Here is a 23,949-nt window from a genome sequence, read left to right as displayed (position 1 = left end):
AAAAGTCAGGGCAGCTGCAAAAGTTATTCCAAGTTAGAACACACTGAATAATTGAAAGGATAAACGGTGCTGGTTAGTCAGCGGAAGAGTCACGGCCACGGCAGAGCCAAATATTAGTTTTTAGAGCTTTAATGGAGGGAAGGTGGGGGGGGGGGGAGCCAGGCCTGGAGGAGGGAACAGAACAAGGACAGAGAGAGGAAACACAGGAAGAGAAGCACTGAGAGAGAGCGTGGGGATCCGTGACCAGCTTTTAAGGTGGTACATAATCTGACATAAGGTGCCAGACATGCGCATGTATAAAATCCTAGCATTCCAGACTTGCTTATTAAAAAACGCAAGTAAATAGGAATGGGGCGTCATTTCTCCCGGAAAAACTGCTTCCAGCTGACTTGGTGGGCGTTGGTTGGCTCTTAGGGGGAATAGGGAAGGGGGGTCTTCGGAGGTTGTGGGATGATGGGTTCTCCGTCTTTTGATGCTCTGGAGCCGTGCATCTCTCTTGGATTGGCACTCTGGCTGCTTTTGTATCTGATAGGATGCTGGTGAGACAGGAAAAGCCTGAAGTAGATCTGACATGTCCAGATGAATTTAAGCTGGTTTCTGGAGCTTGGGAAAAATTTTGAACATGTTAAGAAGCAGCCATGAGAAAATTAGTGACCATTTGTGGTGTTTAGTACTCTGCTTGTATTGATTAGTGTTAATGAGAGAGACAGAGAAATTGGAACATGTTAAGCTTTATCAGAGACAGATTGTTTAAGGTACCTGTTTCCTTTACTAGTTTAGCATCCAGGAGACATAGGTGATTAATTGTTGAGAGCATTTAACAGTAATAGATGGTTATATTAAAGTCTGTTTTTGCAGAGCCCAGATTAAAGTCTGTTTTTATAGGGTCCAGACATTTTTGGGTCTGGGGGTGTAAATACCTTTTAGTTGTTACAGTTTCTTCCTTGATGATCTCTGGACTCCAGTTCTGTGGTGGTCCTATACCATTAGCTGAGCAGTAAGTTAGAACAGGTCACTGGGAAGAGAAAAACTTGTGGTGCATGACAACTTATTTCTTTGGAACTAGGGACAAGGCAAAGATAAGGGCCCTATAAGCACAGACAGGTGGGTCTGGAGTGAGGCACATGGAAGGGAGCAATAAAATGAAAGCTCCTATCTTAGCTGGAAATCTTTTCCCATTAAGTAACCTTGAAAGTGCAATTAAGTCTGGTGAGGTGGGTAAGGCTGTCCTCCCTACCCCGACAATAGGGAAACAAGGAGAGATGACATCCCAAAACCGGGTCAGTGGCTCTGGTGTCCAGAAGGAAAGAAACAGATTGCTTCCCTGCTGTGTTCTGGGTTCCCTGCAAGCTTGTAGCCAAGCCTAGGTCTGCTGGAGGTGTTAGCTTGATGTTCCCATGCCACATTGGTGCCTAGGGGCATTCAGCTGACCAGTTGTCTTTCTAGGCGGCACTTTCAACAAGGCTATTGATGGCCTGGCAGGACACTTGCTAGTCGGTGACCTTTTTCCTCACTTAAAACCAGGGACCCAACAGCCAGGACGTGCCAGCACTTGGCAATTTTGTTCTCGGGCTTTTTTATGTCTTCCGTGATATACCTTGAATGCCACAGATGACACTTTCACCTGTGGGGTCAGGAGCCTTGTTCTCTAGATGCTTAAGTTTTAGTCGGGGAGGTCTGGGGAACAAGAGACAGATTTTACTCCGTGTCTTGAATTTTTTTTTTTTCTTCCTTGATGTTTACTTGCTTGAGGACAGCTTTTGGAAGACTTACCTGAGGGCAGGCTATAAACTGATCTCTGGCTCTAGAGCCATCTTGACTATTGTAAACTTATTTGCATGGATCCTAGCCTGCTTCCAGACCCGTCTGTGCCTTTCACAGCATCTTGAGAATGAGTAGGAGGAGTTAAGGTGAGTTAGGGTGAGAGTCAGCAGAAGTGGCCCACCCACTGCCAGAGAGCAGAAAGCAGAAGTTAGATAGACAGAAATGGTTGCACGTGGCAGAGAAAACATCAAAAATGGAGAGGGAGAAGGGTTCAGAGCTTTAGCAGAAAGCTTGGGGATAAAGTAACTTTTTATTTGCCCATTCGCTGGCAGAAGTTCCTGCAAAGCTCTTATGCGGCCAGATTTACTGGTATCTGCCCCTTTGTCCCATGGCTGCAGCTGAGAGAGAAAAATAAAAAATTAAAATAACAAACCAGATCCTAGGCTGCTATCCCAAGCATCCTTGAGGTAGAGGAAGGATCTATAAATCAGCACAAGTTACACTCCTCCCACCCCCGCTTCGTCAAGGGAGGGATAAGGGCTGGGAGCATATGCAGTATGTAGACCACCTGGTGGTCTGACAGCATCCTATACTTCATCAAGATAGAATGTGTCCTTGCTAGCACAGCCCGAAGACCACCCCCAGGGAGTGCAGCGTGTGAGGGATATAGGTCAGGCTGCAGCCACGGGAAGAGACTCACCAATCTTAGGGAGAGGCAGCGGCTGCTGGACACAGCAGTAGGAGCCGTGGTGGCAGGTCCAGTGGCTGGGAAAAGTGGATCTGGTGATCATGCAGGTCCTCGGCTATGCTTCTGGCATTCAGCCCTGGATGCTGAGTGTGCAAAATTTCCTATCTGAGGTCACAACACCAATGAAAGTATGAATGGCGCTGGTTGTTCAGCGGAAGAGTCACGGCCATGGCAGAACCCAATACTAGTTTTTAGAGCTTTATTGGAGGGAAGGGGGTAGGGGTGGGAGCCAGGCCTGGTAGGGGAGGGAAGTGGGGAGCAGAGCAGAGAGGAACAGAAAAGGGAGGGTGGGAGTCCGAATCCAGCTTTTTAAGGTTGGTACGTAATTGCCCACTGATGATGTAAGACGCCAGACAAGACCCCGAGCTCCGCATTTACAGAATCCTAACAATAATGACGTCTGAGAGCTTCACATTGTAATTGCTGAACAGTGAAGTTTAAAAAAACACTGCTAACCCCAGGGAGTTGTGCTACTTATGTGCCTCCATAACCAACCATACTGACATTTTGTTTTTATTGCAGTTGTAGGACAAGTAATCGCAAGAGCTTGATTGTAACCTCTAGCACATCACCTACACTACCCCGGCCACACTCCCCACTCCATGGCCATACAGGTAAGTGCTTGCAGGTTTTAAAAAGTTTAATAAAGCATGTCCACAGATACCAGGTTCCTTTCCTATTTCTCACATTGTGGGTTCAGCATAGTTCAGCATTGTCTGACTAAGGCATATAAAGTTCATAGACTTCCTTGCTTTCTGTGGGAGAATGTGTACAGTGGGCTTTTTACCCCTTATGTCTTCCTTATCCTTACAACATTCCTTCTATCTTGTACATGTCTTGAAGCCACTTGTGTGTTCTGATCTATGGCCTCTGTTCTAATGTTTTCTCCCACATATGGCTTTAGTTATCTTGGGTCATATGATAACCATCCAGTAGCATTTTGTCCTACTGTCGTATGACAGATTTTTTTTCTGGAGAGACATAACACACATCTACTCATTGCAGCTAGGGATCCTATGATAGACCAAAGTACAGGTACCACCAAAATCCACTAGTGTTGAGCCAGTGAGTTGTATTGGGGTCACTTACAGGAGCAGAAGTGGCTCAAAGACACCTGCATCACCCCAGCCCACCCCAGCACAGAGGACAGCTCACAAAGGCTGGGAGCCCAGAGCACACAGCCTGTAGGCAGTGCAGCAGGTTGTAGGGTGTCCCTTCCAAATGACCTCGTTGGTCTAAACTAAACCACTTTTAGGCAACTCGGCTCGGTTTTTGCTCCTTTTAGGCAGTTGGTCTGGTCTCAGAGTCTTGGTTAGTTTAAAAGTCATTTTATAGCTTAGTTTTATTGGAGGGACTCTCAGCTTTTATTGTTTACTCTGGCAGGGAGGACCCTAATGGGTCTGGTCAGTTTTAGGGACTTCCTGAAGCTATTTTGAGTTGTTTACCTTCCTGATTAAGAAGCTTCGCTGCAGGGTGGAAAGTTTCGATCTTTTGAGAAAACTGTTAATCACACCTACCATGCCCAAGAATCAGGTCAAACAGGATTGTTCCCACCTTGTGAGGATTCCTGTTAATTTTTCTTGTTAAAACTAAAAGGAAACAAAAATGTGAGAGATGTTTGCTTCATTTTAACATTGATTTTACATGTTAGAACTTAAACATATGACTTTGTGTAGTCATTCTCAGCTCCATCTAGAATATGAACTTTTACAGATAGTGTAAGAGCTGATATATTTGCTTCTGATTAAGAGAGATACATATTTACAATGATGTTAGCACTGACTCAGGCCTATACTACTTCCTAGGAGAGGGACAGAAGACCTCATTTGACTTAGCCAGGTACTTTGTTCTAGGCTTGTATTATGAGAGTCAGACCCACCCTTGCTGAAAGAACTGCTGTGTACTCTGAAGTTCATTGTCACAGTGTTTACAACAGAGCCTTACAACATAGGGTTAATGGAAATGGAGCAGACTTGGAATGATTCCTGGATTTCCTAACCCTTGGGTACTATTATCTTAAGCCTGACCTTCGTTTTTGTCTTTGAACAATAAAAGGGGATATTGTGTAGTGAAAGAGATTTGTATCAAACTCATTAAGACTGATATAGTCTTATGGATTTATCTTTTTGCTCATGGTTTACTGAGTGTTTGATTAGATGTCAATAACTTGAGAGAGATTCTGATTTAAATTTCATCTTTGGAGAAGGGGCTCATCTGAAACACTGTCACTTCAGAAGACACCAGCAACAATAAAGCGTTTACAGGGAATTATTAGACATATTTGACCTTTAAAGAAAAGCTCTCACTTTTCTTATATATGTCCCTGGGGTTTTTTGTTTTGTTTTGTTTGTTTGTTTTTTGTAAGTGGGTTTTGGTTTTCTTTTTTCTTTTTTTCTTTTTTTTTTTTTTGGTTTTTTGAGACAGGGTTTCTCTGTGTAGCTTTGCGCCTTTTCCTGGAACTCTCTTGGTAGCCCAGGCTGGCCTCGAACTCACAGAGATCCGCCTGGCTCTGCCTCCCGAGTGCTGGGATTAAAGGCATGCGCCACCACCGCCCGGCGGGTTTTGGTTTTCTTAAATAGCACTCCTACCCGAGAACTTTGTAGAATTTCAGCACATGTGTGACCTGTTTTTTCATTACATAAAAATAAATGTAGCTCATCTCGACCCTGTGCATAGCTGTAAACTTGAGTACTGAGCAGTAATTACTACTGGCTGCTGCTCTCTGAGATGATTATCTCTAGATTTCTGAGAGTTTAGGACTAAATCTTCCTTACCCAAGTGGCTTTGATTGAAATCACCACATGGTCTTTTCTGCCTACCTGGGTCTGTAAACTTTGAGTTTTTATTTATTAGTATTTATAACATGCCTAGTACTTCATAAATGTTTGCATCATATCATCATCTTTCAGCAAACCACAGCAGAAAATTCAGAGAAGATTAGGCATGAAAGCCCAGCCCATGGTTGAATGCAGAGTATTCTTAATCAGGTGTTAGAAGCAGCACTGGTTGCTCCATAGAGATCAAACTTGACATCGGTTATATTGTCAAATCTTAGACATCTGAAATTTCTAAGTCCTATTTGCTTTGCTCTTAGGATTCCAATCTATTGAGTAATAAAGATCTGTTAATTTGAAAGTAACTAAATAAATTATGTACAGTTCAATTTAGTATTATCTCTTTTTTATTTTAAATTATATATCTAAGTATGTTCATGTAAGTACAGGTGCCCATGGATGCCAGAGATATTGGATTCCCTCTGTAGCTGGAGTTACAAGTGATTTTGTGTTGTCAGAGTATTGTGAACTGAACTCTGGTTCTAGAAGAACAGTACAGTTCTTAACTGCTGAGCCATCTTTTTAGCCCATAGAATTAAATATCTTGTAAACAATTCTAGTACAATTCTAGTAAGATTGGTTCAGTAGGCACTTCTGTTTTATTGGCGGGGGGGGGGGGCATAAGAGATACTAGGGTTCAAACCTAGGGCCTTCTGAATACTATACCTCCTAGTCTATTTTTTTAAAGTGATCCTTATTTTTTAGATTAGTTTTAGACTAATAGCAGAACTCAACAAGATACATATTCTCTGTCCCCACACACAAAGAGGCTCTCTATTGTCAGTGTTCCCTACCAGAATGGTACATTTGTTGCAGTTGGTAAACCTACACTGCTATATCATTTCTACCCAAACAGTAGTTTTGCATTTGACTTGACTACTGATGGTACACATTAGACACACTTATAGTGGTAAATGTTCCCTGTTGTAGTACCATGCAGAACATTTCCACTGCTATACCCATTTTGTTGATTTTCTTCAAATGTTGAACTGGCCATTCTTGCGATAAGTCCTACTTGGACATGGAGTATAGTTCTTTTTAAGCATTACTAGATCAACTTATTAATAATTTATTGATAATTTTGCATCTGTTCCTGAAAGATAATTGTCTGTGGTTTTCATCTTTGTGTTTGTCTGACTTGGAAATTTGGCTTCAGAATAAACTGAGATGTATTCCTTATATTTCTCTCTTCTGGAACAGCTTGTGAAGAATGGGTATAATTTTTTGTGAAATGTCTGGTTGAATTTACCAAATTAACCTGTCTGGAACTGGTGCTTTCTGTCTTGGAAGGTTATTAATTATTGATTCAATTTCTTTGGTAGATTGAGACCTGTTCATATTACCTATTTCTTAATATGAAATAGTTTTGTCAAATTATGTCTTTTACAAAATTAGTCCATTTTAATTAGATTATGAGATTTGTGGACATAGAATTATTCATAGTATTTCTTAACTAATGCTTTTATTTCATGAGATCTTTACTGGGAACCAACCCTTAATTCCTGATCTTAGTAGTTGTGCTGTGGCTCCCTCTCCACCTCTTGTGTTTTCTCACATGCTTTTCTTCACCCTTCCTTGACAAATTGCCTTATCTTTTCAAATAACCAACTTTAGGTCATGTTGATTTTTCTCTATTTCTTGTTTTCAATTTTATCATATTTCTAGATTTATCTTCTTCTGCCTAAATAGTTAATAATTTAATTAGCTTTTTCTCCTAGTTTCAAAAAGTGTAAACTTTATTCTAAAAAGTTTAGATTGTCTGTTCTAACATGCATCAATCCTTTGAAGTACTGACTTCACTGCATCTAAACATTTTGATAAATTGAGGTTTTTCAGAGTATAATTAGTATTTGGAGAGTTTTCCAGATATCTTTCATTTATTGATTTCTAACTTAATTCATTTTGTTCTAAGACAGTATGAAATGATTTCTGTTCTTTTAAGCTTGGTGAGGTATATTTTGTTACCAAGAATGTGGTCTGTTTTGATCAGTGTTTCATATGAACATGAAAAAAGTATGTAGATATTTTTTATGTTCATGTGATTTACTATGATAAGCTTAACTAAGTTCTCAGTAATTTTTACCTCCTGCATCCGCCATTTCTGTTGAGAGGACATTCAAATTTCTAACTATTGTGTCATCTTCTGTCACTCCTGATTCTGTTCATTTTTGCCTTATGTGTTTTGATGCCCTATTGTTGGGCAAATACACTTCAAGACTTGGCATACTGGAGCTGGAGAGATGGCTCAGTGGTTAAGAACACTTGGGGTTCTAACAGAGTATCCAGATTTAGTTCCCAGCTGTGCTCTCCTCCCTGATGGCTTCAGATGTCTCTAACTCTGGACTTGGGGATCTAACATCTTCTGACTTCATCAGGCACCAGGCATTCATGTGGAACACATACATACATGCAAGCAGATAAAACCGCTCATACACATAAGACAATAAATCTTTATTTAAAAAAAAATCCTGCTATGTGTTATTTTTTCAACAAGCACTGGGAATTCAACCACATGCTAGACTAAGTGCCCTGCCACTGGAGTGATCCCCTTCATGTCTTCTTGAATCCTTTATTATTACGTAATGTTTCTCTTTGTCTCTGATAATTTTCCTTGTTCTGGTATCACCAACATTTGAAACAAGTAGATCTAACCAGGTTTTTTTTTGTTTTGTTTTATTTTTAATTATTCCAGTGGTATATCTTTCTCCATTCCCTTTCTTTTAACCTGTATGTGTCCTTATATTGAAAGTTAGTTTCTTGTAAACATAGTTGGGTTCTGTCTGTAATCAGGAAGCAGAGAGTGATAAGTGCTTGCCCTCAGTTTGTTTTCTCCTTTTATGCAGTTCAGAATCCAAGCTCATAGAAAGGCCTGCCCATCTCTACCTCAATTAATCTAATCTAGTCAGTCCCTCAAAAGCATGCCTAGAGGGCTTGCCTTATGAATTAAATTCTATAGCTTGTTAAGTGACAGCCAATATTTATCATCATTGTCCTTATTTTGAACATACTGTTATCTGTTAAGTGAATTAAGAATGAGAAAAATTGGGGCTGGAGAGATGGCTTAGTGGTTAAAAGCACTTGCTGTTCTTCCCTCTAGAGAGGATCAGAGTTCAATACTTAGCACCCACATGACATCGCACAAGCATTTATAACTCTGGTTCCAATGGCTCTGCTGCCCTTTTTAGGCCTCCAAAGATACCAGGTATGCAAGTGGTATAAACACACGTAGGCAAAATACCCACAGAAAAGATAAAAAATCTAAAAATAAATAATTTTAAATTTTTTTTTTTTTTTAATTATAGAGGTGCTAGGTGCTAGGTCTGCAGAGCGAGTCTAGGACAGGCTCCAAAGCTACACAGAGAAACCCTGTCTCAAAAAACCAAAAAAAAACCAAACCAAACAAACAAACAAAAAGAAAAGAAAAGAATAAGAAAAATCAGTTTTTATTTAGCTTCACTTAATTTGCTTTTTTTATACAGAATTTATTTTTTTACCTATATATTTTATTCTTTTTTTTTCCCCTAGTGGTTGGAGAGATAGCCATGGGTGCTGGGAACTGAACTCTTATATTTTTGGTTGTGAGCCTAGCCTTTAACGGCTGAGCCGTGTCTCCAACCCTGTATAATTTATTCTTTTTTTTGTTTTTTGTTTGTTTGTTTTGTTTTCCGAGACAGGGTTTCTCTGTAGCTTTGGAGCCTGTCCTGGACTAGCTCTGTAGACCAGGCTGGCCTCGAACTCACAGAGATCCACCTGCCTCTGCCTCCTGAGTGCTGGGATTACAGGCGTGTGCTACCACCGCCCGGCTATAATTTATTCTTAATGGACTTAAAAAAAATACTTCTTTAAATACAGATTTGCTGGTATCAAATTGCTAATATTTTTTTGAAAAAGTATTACCCTTTTGCTTTTGAAGGATAATTTCACAGGATGTAGAATTGTGAGATTGTTTTTTCTCTCCCTCTCCTTTTAAAATTTTTCACTCCACTATCATCTTGTTTGTGAGGGTGTAATTCCTGTCTCTGCTTTTTGTGGGTAAGGTGTATCTCCACCACTGCTACCACCTTCTTCAAAGACTTTAAAAAAAAAAAAAAACTCTTTGTCTGTATATACATACATACTTTCGGAGTGCTGGGATTAAGGTGTGCTTTCCTAGTGCCTGGCTGCCCCTTTTGCCTTTTAATATACCTTGTAACTTTTTTCTTTTGTTTTGAGACAAGGTCTTGCCATGTAGCCTTGGGTGGCCTGGAACTCACTATGTAGACCAGCCTAGCTTGAGACCCATGTGCGTCTGCTGTAACTAATGGTGTGCACCACCACACCTAGCTTATGTAAACTTTTTGATAGGTAGATTTATAATGTACTACATAAATTAACAGCACTAAGTAGGCCTTTAGTAACATACTGATAAGGTGGGGAGAGAAGTATTCTATAGTTGTACAATTGAGTCTAAGTCTTTGGATGGTCTATACTGCTAGGCTATAAATTATTGTATCTTAGTTTTGTTCCCCCAAGTTATGTGGGCAGGAGAATTATAAGTAGCAGGAGCTAGGTACTCCTTTCTCAGTAGATGAAGTACCAGTAAAGTAGTTTCTTCAGAGGACAGGCTTTGTTAAGAACAGAGTGCCTTGACTATTTGATAATGGCTCCTTTTCTTCTCCTTCTACTGGAATCAGATGGAGTTTTTCTTACATATTCAGTGTGAGGATCTGGTAACTGTCCTGTGGATAAAATTTACAAATACTTAGGAACTAGAGAGACAATCCAGTGGTTCAGAGTACTGGCTGCTCTTGCAGAGGACCTGGGTTTGGTTCTCAGCACCCACAGAGCAGCTCACAACATCTGTGACTTTAGTTCTAGGAGGTCAAATGCCTTCTTCTGGCTTCCTCAGGTACCAAGAATACACACAGTACATAGATATTTATGCATACTAAATAAAAAATATGCTATAGTTTTTAACTCTTACCATAGTCTGTACTGTTGTTTGTTCATTTTAACTCTTTTGGGGGAAGGCCCATCACCCAGCTCCCAAATAAATCACACAGAGAGGCTTATACTTAAGAATGCCCAGCCTTAGCTTGGCTTGTTCCTTGCCAGCTTTCCTTAACTTAAATTATCCCATCTGTCTTTTGCCTCTGGGCTTTTCCTTTTCTATTTCTAATACCTTTGTTTCTTTCTTACTCCGTGGTTTGCTGCGTAGCTGGGTGGCTGGCCCCTGATGACCTCCTTCTCTGGCTACTTTTTTTCTCCTTCCTTGCTACTGGCCATTTAGTTCTTTATTAGCCCATCAGGTGTTTTAGACAGGCACAGTAACACAGCTTCACAGAGTTAAACAAATGCAACATCAACAAAAGTAACACACCTTAAAATAATATTCCCCAACACTGTACTGAGCTTTCATACATCGCTATTCAGGCCTTCCTACTCTTCCTTCTTCCTCCACTGGTTCCCATAGAGGCTTTTGCTTATGAAGTTCTAGTCTATGAATTCAAATTTTTTTGCATTTGCTTCTTTGTCTCCACTTTGGGAAGCAGTGTTTGTCCTATAACCTCAACTTCTCTGGCAATCTGATATTGTTGTCTTATTTTTCAAAACAAAATGAGAATTCTACTCCTTTGTTATTGGTCATTTCAATATACTCATCATTTTGAGCTTCCCAGTTTTGCGGCATTCAGGTTGTTTATTTTTAACTTTGCAGCAAGCTACCCATCACTTGTACCTTAAACCTATTATTTGTTTTAGACTTTGTCTCCATGGTTTCAATTTTCTTCTTTGTGCTCTGTAGACTACCTCCAATTATTCTAGTCCTATCTTCTTGAAGCTCAACCTCTGATCTCAGCACCTCTGGTCCTGTGTTTCTTATTATAGTGAGACGTCATCTGTGCATTTATGTAACCAGTTGAGTATGTTTGTCTTGATTACAAGGAAATAAGTGCAAACAACATAAACATAGGAGATAAGTTTCAAAAGCTGTGTGTCTACAGATCATGGAGTAAGTGAGCAGAAACTATTGTTGGTTTGATTGTTTGTTTGTTTTTTGGCTCTTTTGGGGGACCCACCACCCAGCTCCCAAATAAATTCACATACAGAGTCTTATTATTACTTATGAATGCCCGGCCTTAGCTTGACTTAGTTTGTAGCCAGCTTTCTTTAACTTATTCCAACTACCTTTTACCTCTGGGCGTTTCCTTTTCTCTAACTTCTGTAAATCTTACTCTTGTTCCATGGCTTGCTATGTAGCTGGGTGGCTGGCCCCTGGAGTTGTTCTCCTCCTCTGGCTGCTAGAGCTTAGATCCCTCCTCCCAGTTTTCTCTTTCTTTATATACTCTCTGCCTGCCAGCTCTGCCTATCCTTTCTCCTGCCTTGCTATTGGCCGGTTCTTTATTAGACCATCAGATGTTTTACACAGACACAGTAACACAGCTTCAGAGTTAACCAAATGCAACATCAACAAAAGTAACACACCTTAAAATAGTCTACTACAAGAAACTGAAAAGACTAAAGGTACATGACTGAGCTAAGGAATATTTTATTTCTTAGAGGTCAAGGAGTAGGGAGAACACAAAGAGAAAAGAATGCTGAGAAACACTAGTGTTCCGAAGCCAACATTAAAAAGATCAAATATTTAAAGTGGACATATCAGTGACATGAAGTCTGAGAACTGCCATCTGGACATAACAGTATGGTGTCAGTGTTGATTTTGTTCACTGTTTTGATGCGCTATTAGGGGCCAAGCCTGAATGGACAGTCAAGAGGAAAGAAAAAGAAAACAGCAGTCATAAATGTAGAAATATTACTGTAAAAAGTAGGAATGAAAGCAGGCAGTATAACTCCAGATTAAAGCCCTTGCCTGGTATGAACAAGACCCTAGGTTAGTTCTCTAATCCAAGGGGGAAAGAAAGTAGGAATGAAATGTAGTGTATGTGCATGGAAGTGATTCCATGTAGAGAGAAAACTTGGCCATTCATGAGAAAGGGAAATGGCTGCCACAGTGCCCTTGTGTGGCTGAGGAAATGAGATCTAGTACATAGGAGAAGACTGGCCCCAGACAGGAACTCAGACAGTTAGTACACTCTTTTGAAGTAGTAGAGAGGGTTGGAATATAGCACAGACATTAGAAGGTACAGCAACGAGAGCTTATTGGAGGTATTTTCTGATCACTTTTGCTCCTTACCTGAAGTCAAAAGTGAAGTAATTAGCCGAGAGCCTGAGGACAGAGGATAGACTCTAAAAGTAGTATCTTAAACAAAATGTGAGAAAAAACACAAAAACTGTGGTCTAATTTTTATGTAGAACCAGGGTCAATGGATCATAAGTGTAATATGAAACTGTCAGCCTCGATGTGTGGCATTCTCTTGAAACTTCTTGAGGTTGGGATGCTGAAAGATTATCTATGAGGACTTTGAGATCACTTGTCAAAAGTCATGATAAATTCAGGAATTGAGAAGTAAAATATTTACAGTGAAGTAAAAAGGTGTGTGTATATGCTAGGTAGCTTCAGCAAGGAGTAGTTTCTGATGGCCAGATTTCAGACCTGGGTATTTTTATGTCAGAGGAGGGAGAATGCCTGGAAGGAAGTGGAAAGTTAGCAAGATATTTAGGTTCAGTGTCATAAAGGCTATTGAAAGAACTGAAGAGGAAGCTGTCACAGCTGATAGCCAGTGTTCAACTTGAAATATTAAGGACTATAGTAAACCTATGCTCATTTAATTTACTATCAAAAATCAAGTTGATACCTTCTAAGATAGTCGTGTAATGAGGTGTTTTCAGAGTTAGCTCAAGCAGAGACAGCAGATCTGTAAGTATCAAATAGAATGCTATATTTAAGAAATTAAATATGCAGGCCTTCATGGTGTGTATTTCCAGATTATAAAATGCTAATTGAATTTGGTTAAGAGGGTAAACAAGAAGTCATGAGAGGGCTATAAGTATGTAACTTATATAAAAGAGTTCAGATATTAATATCTCATGGCATTTATTTCTTTTACCTAAGATCTGTGGACTGTGAATGTTTTCATGAGGTCTCTGAGTCTCCTAACATTGCATTGCCAGTTTTACACATATACCTTCTTCATTTTCCTGAAAAGTTTATGAAATTTTCCAAAGGTTGTTTCTTAATCTAAAAAGTGAGTGTTCTTTAAGGATTAAATCACAAAGTTTAAGGCTTTAATTTCTTTAAGTTTAAATTTCTTTCTAGAACAATATAGAATAGATTTAATAGGAATACAGACAAACGTCTAGAAAAATTAGAACTAACATATCCTAAAAGTGAGCATTAACCATAGTAGAAAAGAGATTTTTGGGGGCTTGGAGAGATAGGTTAAGAGCCATTGCTGTTTAATCCACAAGGATTGGAGTTCAGATCTCACCACCCATGTTGACTCACAAATGCTTGTAATTCCAGTTCCAAAGGATCCAGTGCCCTCTTGTGGCCACTGGGGATATATGTGTGCACGTACACATATTAAAGAAAAAAAATTGGGGGGGGGCTTTGTTTTGTTTTGTTTTTTCGAGACAGGGTTTCTCTGTGTAGTTTTGGTGCCTGTCCTGAATCTTACTCTAGACCAGGCTGGCCTCTAACTCACAGAGATCTGCCTGCCTCTGCCTCCCAAGTGCTAGGTATGTGCCATCACCTCCTGGCAAGAAAAATATTTTTAAAGCAGAGCTGTCACTTCTTTTCAGCTTGCACTTCCTTTTTGCCATATGTATATAATTATCTGATTAAAAATATCAAAGTTGGGGTGAGGTGGTGGCTCAGTGGATGAGACCACTGGCTGCTCTTCCAAAGACCTGGGCTGGATTCTTAGTGCCCACAAGGTGGCTCACAACCATCTGTAGCTCCAGTTCCAGGGGATCCAGTGCCTTAAAGTTAAAATAAACAAACAAACAAACAAACAAATAAATAAATAAATAAATAAATAAATAAATAAATAAATAAATAAGTAAGTAAATTGCTAAAAGGAGGGCCACAGCTGGCAATTGGAAGACCAGTGAAGAGGCCATGGTCATTATCCAGGTATAAGAGACTATTAGAAGTAGAGAAATACATGAACACAGGAATTGTAAGTGGTTAAATCAGCTGGTGTGCAGTGCTTCAATATTCCTGCTTGGGTGATTAATGGGTTAAAGATGCCATTAATTGAGACAAAGAACCAGTGTTAGGAAGAATAGATTTAGGACTCTTCTCCCAGAGTCCACGTAGACACTTGATTTATGACAGAAGTTACTTGTAAAGCAATAAAACAAAAAGATAGTTTTCATTAGGTGGTATTTGGACAGTTGAATTTCCATATCAAATGTTAAATTGTTAAATCTCAGGGCTGGGGAGATGATTCAGTGGATAAAGCACTTGCCAGGCAAACACCTGGATACCCAGAACCCATATAAGAGCCTGGCAGGAGTGACAGCCTGCCTGTAATCCCTGCACTCCTGGGGTTGCCTGCAGAATCTGGCTAGCTAGAATAGCTGGAATTGTTGAGTGCCAGATTCCCACCTTTTACAGGGTTCCTACGAGGAGGAGAGAAGGGTAAGAAACTTTTAGATAGAAAGATAGTGGAGAGGAGACAGAAACACAGGATAGCTTCGGGAGGACCCGGATCAAAATCCACTGGCCCCTCTGTCTCTTCAGAAGGGCTTTTTATAACAGTGCCAAGGGGCAAAAGACCTCCCTGTTGCTCAAATTTCTAGTAAGTCTTTTAATAAAAAACTGGAACCAGATATTAGGGTAAATGCTGAAAGATCAGAGAGACAAAGGAACAAGCCACAGCCTCTCCTTACCTCTAGGACTCCTCAACCTGAAAAGCCTTCCTCAGCCGAAAGGGGTCCAGCTGAAAAGGGCTACAGCCAAAAGGGGCTTCTGCCGAAAGGCTTCAGCTGAAAAGCCTTAGTTCTGTCTCCTCCTGCCTTACATACCTTTCTCCCCACCCAGCCATATCACTTCCTTCATGGTGTTGGGGTTAAAGGCATGTGTGCTTCCCAAACAAAGGCACAAGATCTCAAGTGCTGGGATTAAAAGTGTGTGTTACCACTGCCTGGCTCTGTTTCCTAGACTGAGTCACTCTCATGTAGTTCAGGGTGGCTTTGAACTCACAGAGATCCAGATGGATCTCTGACTCCCGAGTGCTAAGATTAAAGGTGTGTGCTACCACTCCCTGGCCTCTGTGTTTAATCTTCTAGCTTGTTCTGTTCTCTGATCTTCAGGCAAATTTTATTAGAGTACACAATATATCACCACACCTCCCCCTTGCTAGATCAAAGCGTACTGCACAGCCAAGTGCAGACCATTCCAAACACCTGGTAACCACACCTGTGATCCAATCATCCCCTTATGCAGCCCTGCCGGGTAAAGCAAGCTCACATTCTTTGACTCTGAGTAAGTTCTCAGTAGGAAACTTCTGTGGGTCTCTACAGACATCCACATCTACTTTGGGCCTACATATATGATGAAGAGGCCAAGAGAAGAGGGGCAAGAGAGCATGTGGCTAGAATGACTGGATTATATAGGAATCAGAATCAGAAGGTAACCTTGGCTGGAGAGTGAGGCCAGGGCTAGAGATGCTGGGAGGAGCCACAGATACTGAGTAGTGAGACTTCTCCTAGGTTCCTTTGGGACCTGACAATAAGAAGATTGATAATTTGACCACTTGAAAATTAAAATTTCTAGTTATTAAAAGGGCTACACAGAGCCCTTTGAAACTCTGTCTCAAAAATGAAAACAAACAAAAAAACTCCAAAGACAGTGAAAAGGCAAGCCATGAAATAGAAGATAATTATGATGTGTGGCAGAGGGCTCTGGATTCAGAACCCTTGTAAATTAATAGATAATATGATTGAAAAATAGCTATAGTTATATATGAAAAGATACATTATTTTCATTAGTAATTGTAAAATTAAAAATAAACTCACAAGATAGTTTTCTTCTGTGACCATGAATACTGATCAGGGGTGTGTGTGTGTGTGTGTGTGTGTGTGTGTGTGTGTGTGTGTGTGTGTGAGAGAGAGAGAGGGAGAGAGGGAGAGGGAGAGGGGGGGGGGTCCTGACGGTGGGAGTATAAATTGGTAGAACCATTTTGCAAAAAGGTTGACTTTTTTACATAAAGTTGGAAAAAGGGACAAACTAGAACACAAAAGGCCATTTCTTAAATAATTCTATTTCTATGACATGTCCAGAACAAGCATTCCTTAGGAACAGAGAAGAGCTTGGTGGTTGCCAGAAGTAGAGGGTATTAAAGAATGAATACTGTAACAGGCAGAGTTGTAAAAGAGTGAATTTTTGTTTTGTTTTGGTTTTTTTTTGTTTGTTTGTTTTGTTTTTCGAGACAGGGTTTCTCTGTATAGCTTTTGGAGCCTGCCATGGAACTCACTCTGTAGACCAGGCTGGCCTCAAACTCACAGAGCTCTGCCTGCTTCTGCCTCTGGAGTTCTGGGATTAAAGGCGTGCGCCACCACTGCCCGGCAAATTTTTTTTTATTTTATTAAACTTTTTTTTAAAATTTATTCTTTGTGTCTTTCACATTGTGCATCTCAATCTCATTTGTTTCCCATCCCTTTGTAAACGCCCTCTGCCCTTGCAACCTCCCCCACAAAATAAAATAAAATTTAAGAGAAAAAAAGAAAAGGGAATAAAATCTCATCGTGGAAGCTGTAGTGTGACATACTGAGTCACGAAGTAAACCCTTTTATCCATATATCTGTACATTCAAGTGTTCTTTGCCAAGAGTCATTGGTCTGGTTCGGGTCCTCTGGTTTCTGCTACACTATCGATGCTGGGCCCTCACTGGGACTCCTCTTGGAGATCCTGTTGTTGCACATGAAGATTTTTGGGTCTTCACGTGCCTCAGAAGATCATAGATGGGGTGGATGTTGGGGCAGGTTCTGGGGCTGCGTAGTTGCAGGGTTGGCCAGCCTGCCACCTCTCCCCCCACCTTCATCACCAAGGTGGGCTCTCCAGCATTGCCCTGGCTAGTTCACCCCTTGCAGTGATGAGCAAGGGGCGGGGCCAGTTCTCCTACTTTGACACCCTCAGGATCCACTCTCCCACACCTACACCTTCAGGGCCAGCTCTACTGTGGTGCCCAGGCAAGATATAGGGGCCACTCTCCTTTGTGCTGCAGCTAGTGAGCAACAGGGACAGCTGTCCAGATCTTGTGACCTCAGGGCCAGCTCTCCCACCTGCCACAGGCACTGAGGGGCAAGGTTGGGGGAGGGCATCTCTCCTCCCACCCACACCACCATATGGCAGATGAGGGGTGGGGCCAGATCTTCTATGCTCACGTTCTTGGAGCAGTTTACCCCTACCCTACCCCTATCAATACAGTCAACCCTACTGTGCTGCCCAGGTGGGGTGCAGGGTCCATTTTACTGTGTGCTACAGCTGGTATGGGGGAGAGTCAGCTCCCTCATCTGTCAAAGCTGGTACGAGGGAGGCTAAGGAGCCACAGCTCTCCCATGCTCACAACTTTGGGGCTGGTTCACCCATACCTCTGCCAGCAGGGTTGGCTCTATTGTGTTGCCCAGGTGAAGTGCCGGGGAAACTCTCCCACCTGCTTCAGCTGTAGATGGGCAAGGGGGCATCTCCCCACCTCTCACCCCTTGCCCATGCCACCATATGGCATATGAGGAGGGGTGGGGCCAGATCTCCAAACCTCTCATGCTCTCATTCTCTAGGCCCCTCACCTGTGGGTCCTGCCCCCTCCTCCATCAACGGGGTTAGCTCTGCTGTGCTGCCCTGATGAGGTGCAGGGTCCACTTTCCTGAGTGTTGTACCTGGTAAAAGGGGAGGGTCAGCTGTCTCAACCGTGGAGGTGGTAGGGGCAAGAAGAGAGGGCATCTATTCCTCACCCCTACCACCACGTTGCAGATGAGGGAGAAAGTACCAGCCATGCCCCTCTCATGCCCTCAGGGCTGGCTCACTGGTACTCCTGTCTACAGAATCAACTCTACTGTGTCACCCAGTTGAGGCGCAAGCCTGTTCTCTTGAGTACTGCAGGTGTTGAGGGGTATGAAGGCCCACGAAGGTTTCTTAAAGAGATCTAAGAAACTTGTTTTACCCAGCAGAGCTGCATTATAGGATTGCTTGACCACGTGTGTGGTTACCAGGTGATTGGAAGGGTCTGTACTTGGCTGTGCTAAGGGGAGGTCTTTTGCTTCACCCCTTGGCATTCCTATAAAAGGCCCTTTAGAAGGTACAGAAGGGGCCTGTGGATACTGATCCAGGCCCTCCTGAGGCTATCCTGTGTTTCTGTTTCTCTCCTCTATCTTTCTACCTAATATCTCTTATCCATCTCTCAAGAGTACCCTGGGGAAAAAGTGGAGGCGGATTCCCTCATAGCGTGGTGAGAGGAGGAGGGCATCTTTTCCTCACTCATGCTACCACCTGAGAGACAGAGGGGCACGACCTGCTCTCCCCTTCTCACACCCTCAGGGCCAGCTTACCGATGCCCAGTGAACAGGGTCAGCTCTATTGTGGTGCCCAGGTAAGATGTAGGACTCTTTCTCCTGAGTGTTTCAGCCAGTGAGGGACAGGACCAGTTCACCCCAGTGTTGAAGCCAGTAAAAACTCTGTACAGCTCTATCCTCTCGGCCTTCAGTGGCATCAGGAGCCATGGACATCAACACAGACCATGACTGCAACAGGGCCGTGAATCCAGACATGGGCCCCAGCAGCAGCCCAGGCCCAAACATCACAATGGCCCTCAGTGACAATCAAGCTACCCACTTCAGCCAGCTCCTCACTGCTTTCACCTCTTCAGATATTCCTTTGTCCACAAGAAATGAATCATTCTGTCTGTCTCTCTCTTTCCCATATTGCACCATGCATTTGCTCTCCATAATAGTGCCTGTCTGCTCGGTGCCATAAGGCGTAGGGCAGAAACATGCATCCTCCTCTGAGCCCAAGGCACTCAGCCCTGGGTCTTCGTTTGGGTCTCTTTGCCCCTCTCAGTCTCCGCCCTGGGTCTTCGTTTGGGTCTCTTTGCCCCTCTCAGTCTGTCATGGCACTGGCCAAAAGAGTGAATTTTATATGATTATTAGAATGCACTTTGGGGGTGGGAGGACAGAGTCTCCTTTTGTAGTCCTGGCTGTCCTAGAACTTGTTCTGTAGATGCATACTTAGTAAAGCTAAAGTGAGGAAGTATTTATCCTCAAAAGTGAGATAATGTTGACCTTTAGTGAGGCGGGAAACGGTATTGATTGGAAATGATTATGTAGATTGCTTTGGAGGGTAACACTGTTACTCTTGCTTTCTACACGGGTTCTTGCTATGTAATTGTGTTCCTTTATAACCAGACTGTAAGAGAAGCAGCTGATTCAAGGTCAACTGGCTGTTACTGTTTTGTTTTTGATTGTTGTTTCATTATAACTTACAATTACTTGTCTTTGAACCTCTTCTCCACCCAGTAAATTGCTTGCTAAAGTCCAAAAAACTTGTTTACTAGGCTGCTGGATTTTTCTCTCTTTTCTTTAAAGCATTAATATCCTAACATGCTAATCTTCCCCAAGATAAGTCTAATTTAAACTGATGTTTTTATTCTATCGTAAATTTCAGTAACCTTTTGGACCTTTTAATGTAAAATGAGTATTTGAAAAGGAGAGACTCACAATAAACGTAGATATGCAAATATTCTGTTAGACTTTGGCATCTGTAATATACTAAAATAAATTCCTGGCATAGGAGTGCTTTTTTGTTAAAGTGGTGACTCATGGTGAACCTCTAAGGTAGTTTCAGGCTGAGGGCTGGTCACCAGAGTGGTTACAGGGTGGGACTTTGAGCCATCCTGAACTCCAGGAAAGAGACTAGGCCTCAAGATTGAGTTGACTATGTAATAAAATCCCAGTTTAAAAACAAAAAACAAACAAAACAAAACAAAAAACTCTTGACTCAAAGCTCAGTAGAGCTTCCTGATTTGTAAACACATTTATGTGCTGAGTAGGCACAGCAGCTCTGATTTCCCTCACAGACCTAACCCTCCCCCTGGTATGTATGTATGTATGTATGTATGTATGTATGTATGTATGTATGTATGTACGTACGTACGTGTGTGTGTGTGTGTGTGTGTGTGTGTGTGTGTGTGTATACATATATATATATAATTTTTTTTTTTCGAGACAGGGTTTCTCTGTGTACCTTTGGCACCTTTCCTGGAACTCACTCTGTAGCCCAGGCTGGCCTTGAACTCAGAGATCCACCTGCCTCTGCTCCTGAGTGCTGGGGTTAAAGGCGTGCACCACCACCGCCTGGCCTATTTTTTATAATACAACTGGAATAGGTGTATTATGTTCTTGAGTTGTTCTGGTGAATTATTGAACCCTTAAGGGGAACTATGGGAATTCAACAAATTTGTGGCCAGTCAGTTAGAAACACAGATGGTCTTAAAGACCCCTACCCCAGGGGTTGGAACTGTTTTTAGAAGTATGGAAGTCTTGTTGAAGAATTTGCTCTTAACCTGTCTGAGATCTACACTAAGGCTTTATGTTTTTTCTCAGAGCTGAACTATAGTACCCTAGTTAGAGGTGGAGTCAGAATAGTTCTGCATTATTGGAGGGAATGTTTCTATTCTCCTAGACTACCAGGCCGTAGGAACCCATCATTATTTCCCCTTGCTTTACAAAAGCTTTTTTTTTTTTTTGACAAAAACTTTCACAACCCCCTGCCACCGTACTGTATACACACTATACCCTCTCATTAATTAATTAAAAACAAATCCCAAAGATTTCTCTTATTGTTTCTTTTACTAGGTTATCATTAAATTTCATGGTGAACAAAAAATATTTTATATCGTTTAAATCCTTTAAATGTATTGCATTTTTATTATGGCTCTGAATATGATTGTGGTAATTTGAGTGTAATTGGCCCCCATAGTCTCATAGGGAGTGAGTGGCATTATTAGGAGGTGTGGCTTTGTTGGAGTGGGTATGGACTTGTTGGAGAAAGTGTGTCACTGTGGGAGAGGGCTTTGAGATCTGTTTTGCTCAAGCTTCCCTCAGTGTGACTGTCAGTTGACTTCTTGTTGCCTGCAAGATGTAGGACTCTCAGCTGTTGTTCCAGCACCACATCTGCCTGCTACACTGCCATGCTGCCATTATGATGATAATGGACTGAATCTCTGAAACTAATCAAGACCCCCCAATTATAAGAGTTATAAGAGTTGCCATGGTCGTAGTGTCTTTTCACAGCAATAGAGACCTAAGACAGTGATAATCTGTCATTGAAAAGCATGTATAGTACTGTATCACTGTGGACTAATAGGTATTTATCTTCTAGTTTGAATCTTATATCTGTTTAACTTTTTCTAGCTATGGCCATTGAAAGGAAGTCTCTTCATTTGGTTCCTGTTCTCCTGTGAAATTCTCCCATTGGTGCTGTTTTGTTTCTGATTTCGCTTTGTAGATGATTTGTGACTTCTTTGCCTTCTAACACTATGAAATATTCCCTGCTCATCTGTGTTTCTTATCTCAGTCTTAGAATCAGCCATTTCTTCAAGAAGCTTGAATTCTTTTTGAAGGGGAGAGCAGTATTAGAAACCAAGACCTGAGTGACAGCTTTGCTGTTGGAGTGTCATCTTTCTTTTAGGCACTCTTAGCTGATGGATTGAATATAGTTTTGTTATGTACTCTAGCCTGTGTATATACACATCTATAAATTCTAAGCAGACAGCTGTATTTATTTTGACACATGAGTCCTTCCTGAAGTTTCCAACTCTAATCCATTATGACATGGATCATTCCCTTTTTTTCTCTTTGCTGATCTATAGATTTCCATTCCAACAATGAGAAACCTAGCTCCTACATCTGCTGTCCATATATTTAATTACTTGTTTACAGTACACATGCATGGTAATGCCAGAATTGTTAACTTATATTCTGTAGGAAACAACTTTGTCAACTTAAGTTCAGAACTTCCTTTTGTAGTTCCTTTTGCCCTTAGTCTTAAGACTACTCCTCCCTCCTCGTCCTCCTCCTACTCCTCCTCTTCTTCTTTTTTTTTTTTTTTTTTGTTGTTGTTGTTATTGTTTTTGTTTTTTTGAGACAGGGTTTCTCTATGTAGCTTTGGAGCCTGCCCTGGAACTCAATTTGTAGACCAGGCTGGCCTTGAACTCACATAGATTTACCTGCCTCTGCCTCCTGAGTGCCACCGCCCAGCAAGACTCCACTTCTGAAGTTTCTTATGTCAACAGTTTTTCTCCACTCCTTGAATGGCATTGCTTTATGCATTTGTTTTGTTTGGGGTTTTTGTTTGTTTGTTTTGTTTTTGTGGTGTTTTTGTTTTGTTTTTTGAGGCAGGGTTTCACTTTGTAGCCCTGGATGTCTTGGAACTCACTCTGTAGACCTGGCTGGCCTCAAACTCTCAAGTGCTGAGATTAAAGGTGTGTGCCAGTACCACCTGGTACTTCATGCATTTGTAATGTGGTTAGAGTAATGCAATTAAATAGCGACCAATGCACTCCATGGAAATAGCTTAATGATTATAGCAATTTATTGGGGGATTAACTCACAATACAGGAAACTCACAGTACAGAAAATAAAGATTGAAGCCTGGTCCAGGGCTGCTCTCTGGAGAGCTCTGCCCTGATCCGCACCAGCATCCAAGACCACAGGGTCTCAAAAAGAGTGAGCATATATGTCATCCCAGGTCTTAAGGGTTCCCCATCTGGGCCACGCCCGGGGGTGGGGGCAGGTACCTAGCAATTACCTGCTGCCTCACTAAGGGTGGTGCTTCAGGGTAAGGCACAGAAAACCACTCCTACATCTCCCCCTTTTTTCTAAGGAAGAAAGTTCTAACCTAACACAAAACTATATACAATACGAATAATCATTAAGGAAAAATGAAGGATAATGATATAAACAAATGGAACTACAACCAACAAGAGCAACATCAAACAAGAGACACATACTAAAATCGAGAGAAGTCTAGAGCATAGGTAAATGGCATGTTACGGAGATAAAGGTGTCCTATCCTGAAGAACCTGAGTCTAATACTTAATGTGTTCTAGCTAAGATACAAGAAGATTGGAACTGTAACTTAGTCTTCAATCCCGTCAAAGACCTGAGAAGGAATACAATAATACCTGAGAAAATGGGAGATAGACACAAGCAATTCTCGGGAATCTTGCAAGAGTAGACAGAGACAGCGGGCAGCCTGGACAATCACCTAAAGTTTCTCAGCATCATTGGTGCATTAAAATTGGCTACAGGCCTAGAGTATATGACAGACCATTTTTAGAAGCAGGAATTTTGAAAGACCATCTTACCCTGTCTCATCAGAGTTCAGTAGTCACTTTTCCTTGTATCCTGCTTATCCAGAAAGGACAGCATTCTTACTGTCAGCAGTTGAGGCAAGGGCAGTTCTTTGCCCAGTAGGCCATTTTGTGCCAAGAAGAAATCAAACTTCCAAATGGAAATGTCTTAGAAACCCAACATTCTTTTGGGATCAAATCGATGCTGCCAGGAGCAATCATATCTCACATCAACAGAATTCTAAGTTATTTAAATGTCATATTCTCTAGGTCTATGAAGTGTTTGTAGACTACCAGAAGGTGGTTTTAGTCTCAGCTCTTAGCTACTGCTCTGACCTCTTGGGCTTTTAACTCTGCATTTGGCTATGTGTTT

At 41.5% G+C, this 23,949-nt stretch overlaps 1 protein-coding gene and 1 long non-coding RNA gene across 6 annotated transcripts in view; one reads left to right on the top strand and one right to left on the bottom strand.

Annotated features, from left to right (window-relative positions):
- The window catches only part of Mast2 (microtubule associated serine/threonine kinase 2), a 171,146-nt gene that overhangs the window by 109,792 nt on the left and 37,405 nt on the right, over window positions 1-23,949 (top strand). For all 5 annotated transcript variants that reach the window (XM_059254765.1, XM_059254764.1, XM_059254763.1 and 2 more), the window contains one exon: window positions 3,035-3,126. In XM_059254765.1, the coding sequence (XP_059110748.1) occupies window positions 3,035-3,126 (92 nt within the window). The remainder of the gene's footprint in view (window positions 1-3,034; window positions 3,127-23,949) is intronic.
- LOC131903914 (uncharacterized) lies at window positions 9,931-18,977 on the bottom strand. Its single transcript, XR_009377629.1, has 2 exons — window positions 18,778-18,977; window positions 9,931-10,064 (listed from the first exon to the last, which is right to left on the bottom strand). It is a non-coding gene; the product is annotated as an uncharacterized LOC131903914 (long non-coding RNA).

The sequence above is a fragment of the Peromyscus eremicus genome, chromosome 2, assembly GCF_949786415.1.
Source record: "Peromyscus eremicus chromosome 2, PerEre_H2_v1, whole genome shotgun sequence".
NCBI lineage: Eukaryota > Metazoa > Chordata > Mammalia > Rodentia > Cricetidae > Peromyscus > Peromyscus eremicus.
This window is presented reverse-complemented; position numbering and strand designations above follow the sequence as displayed.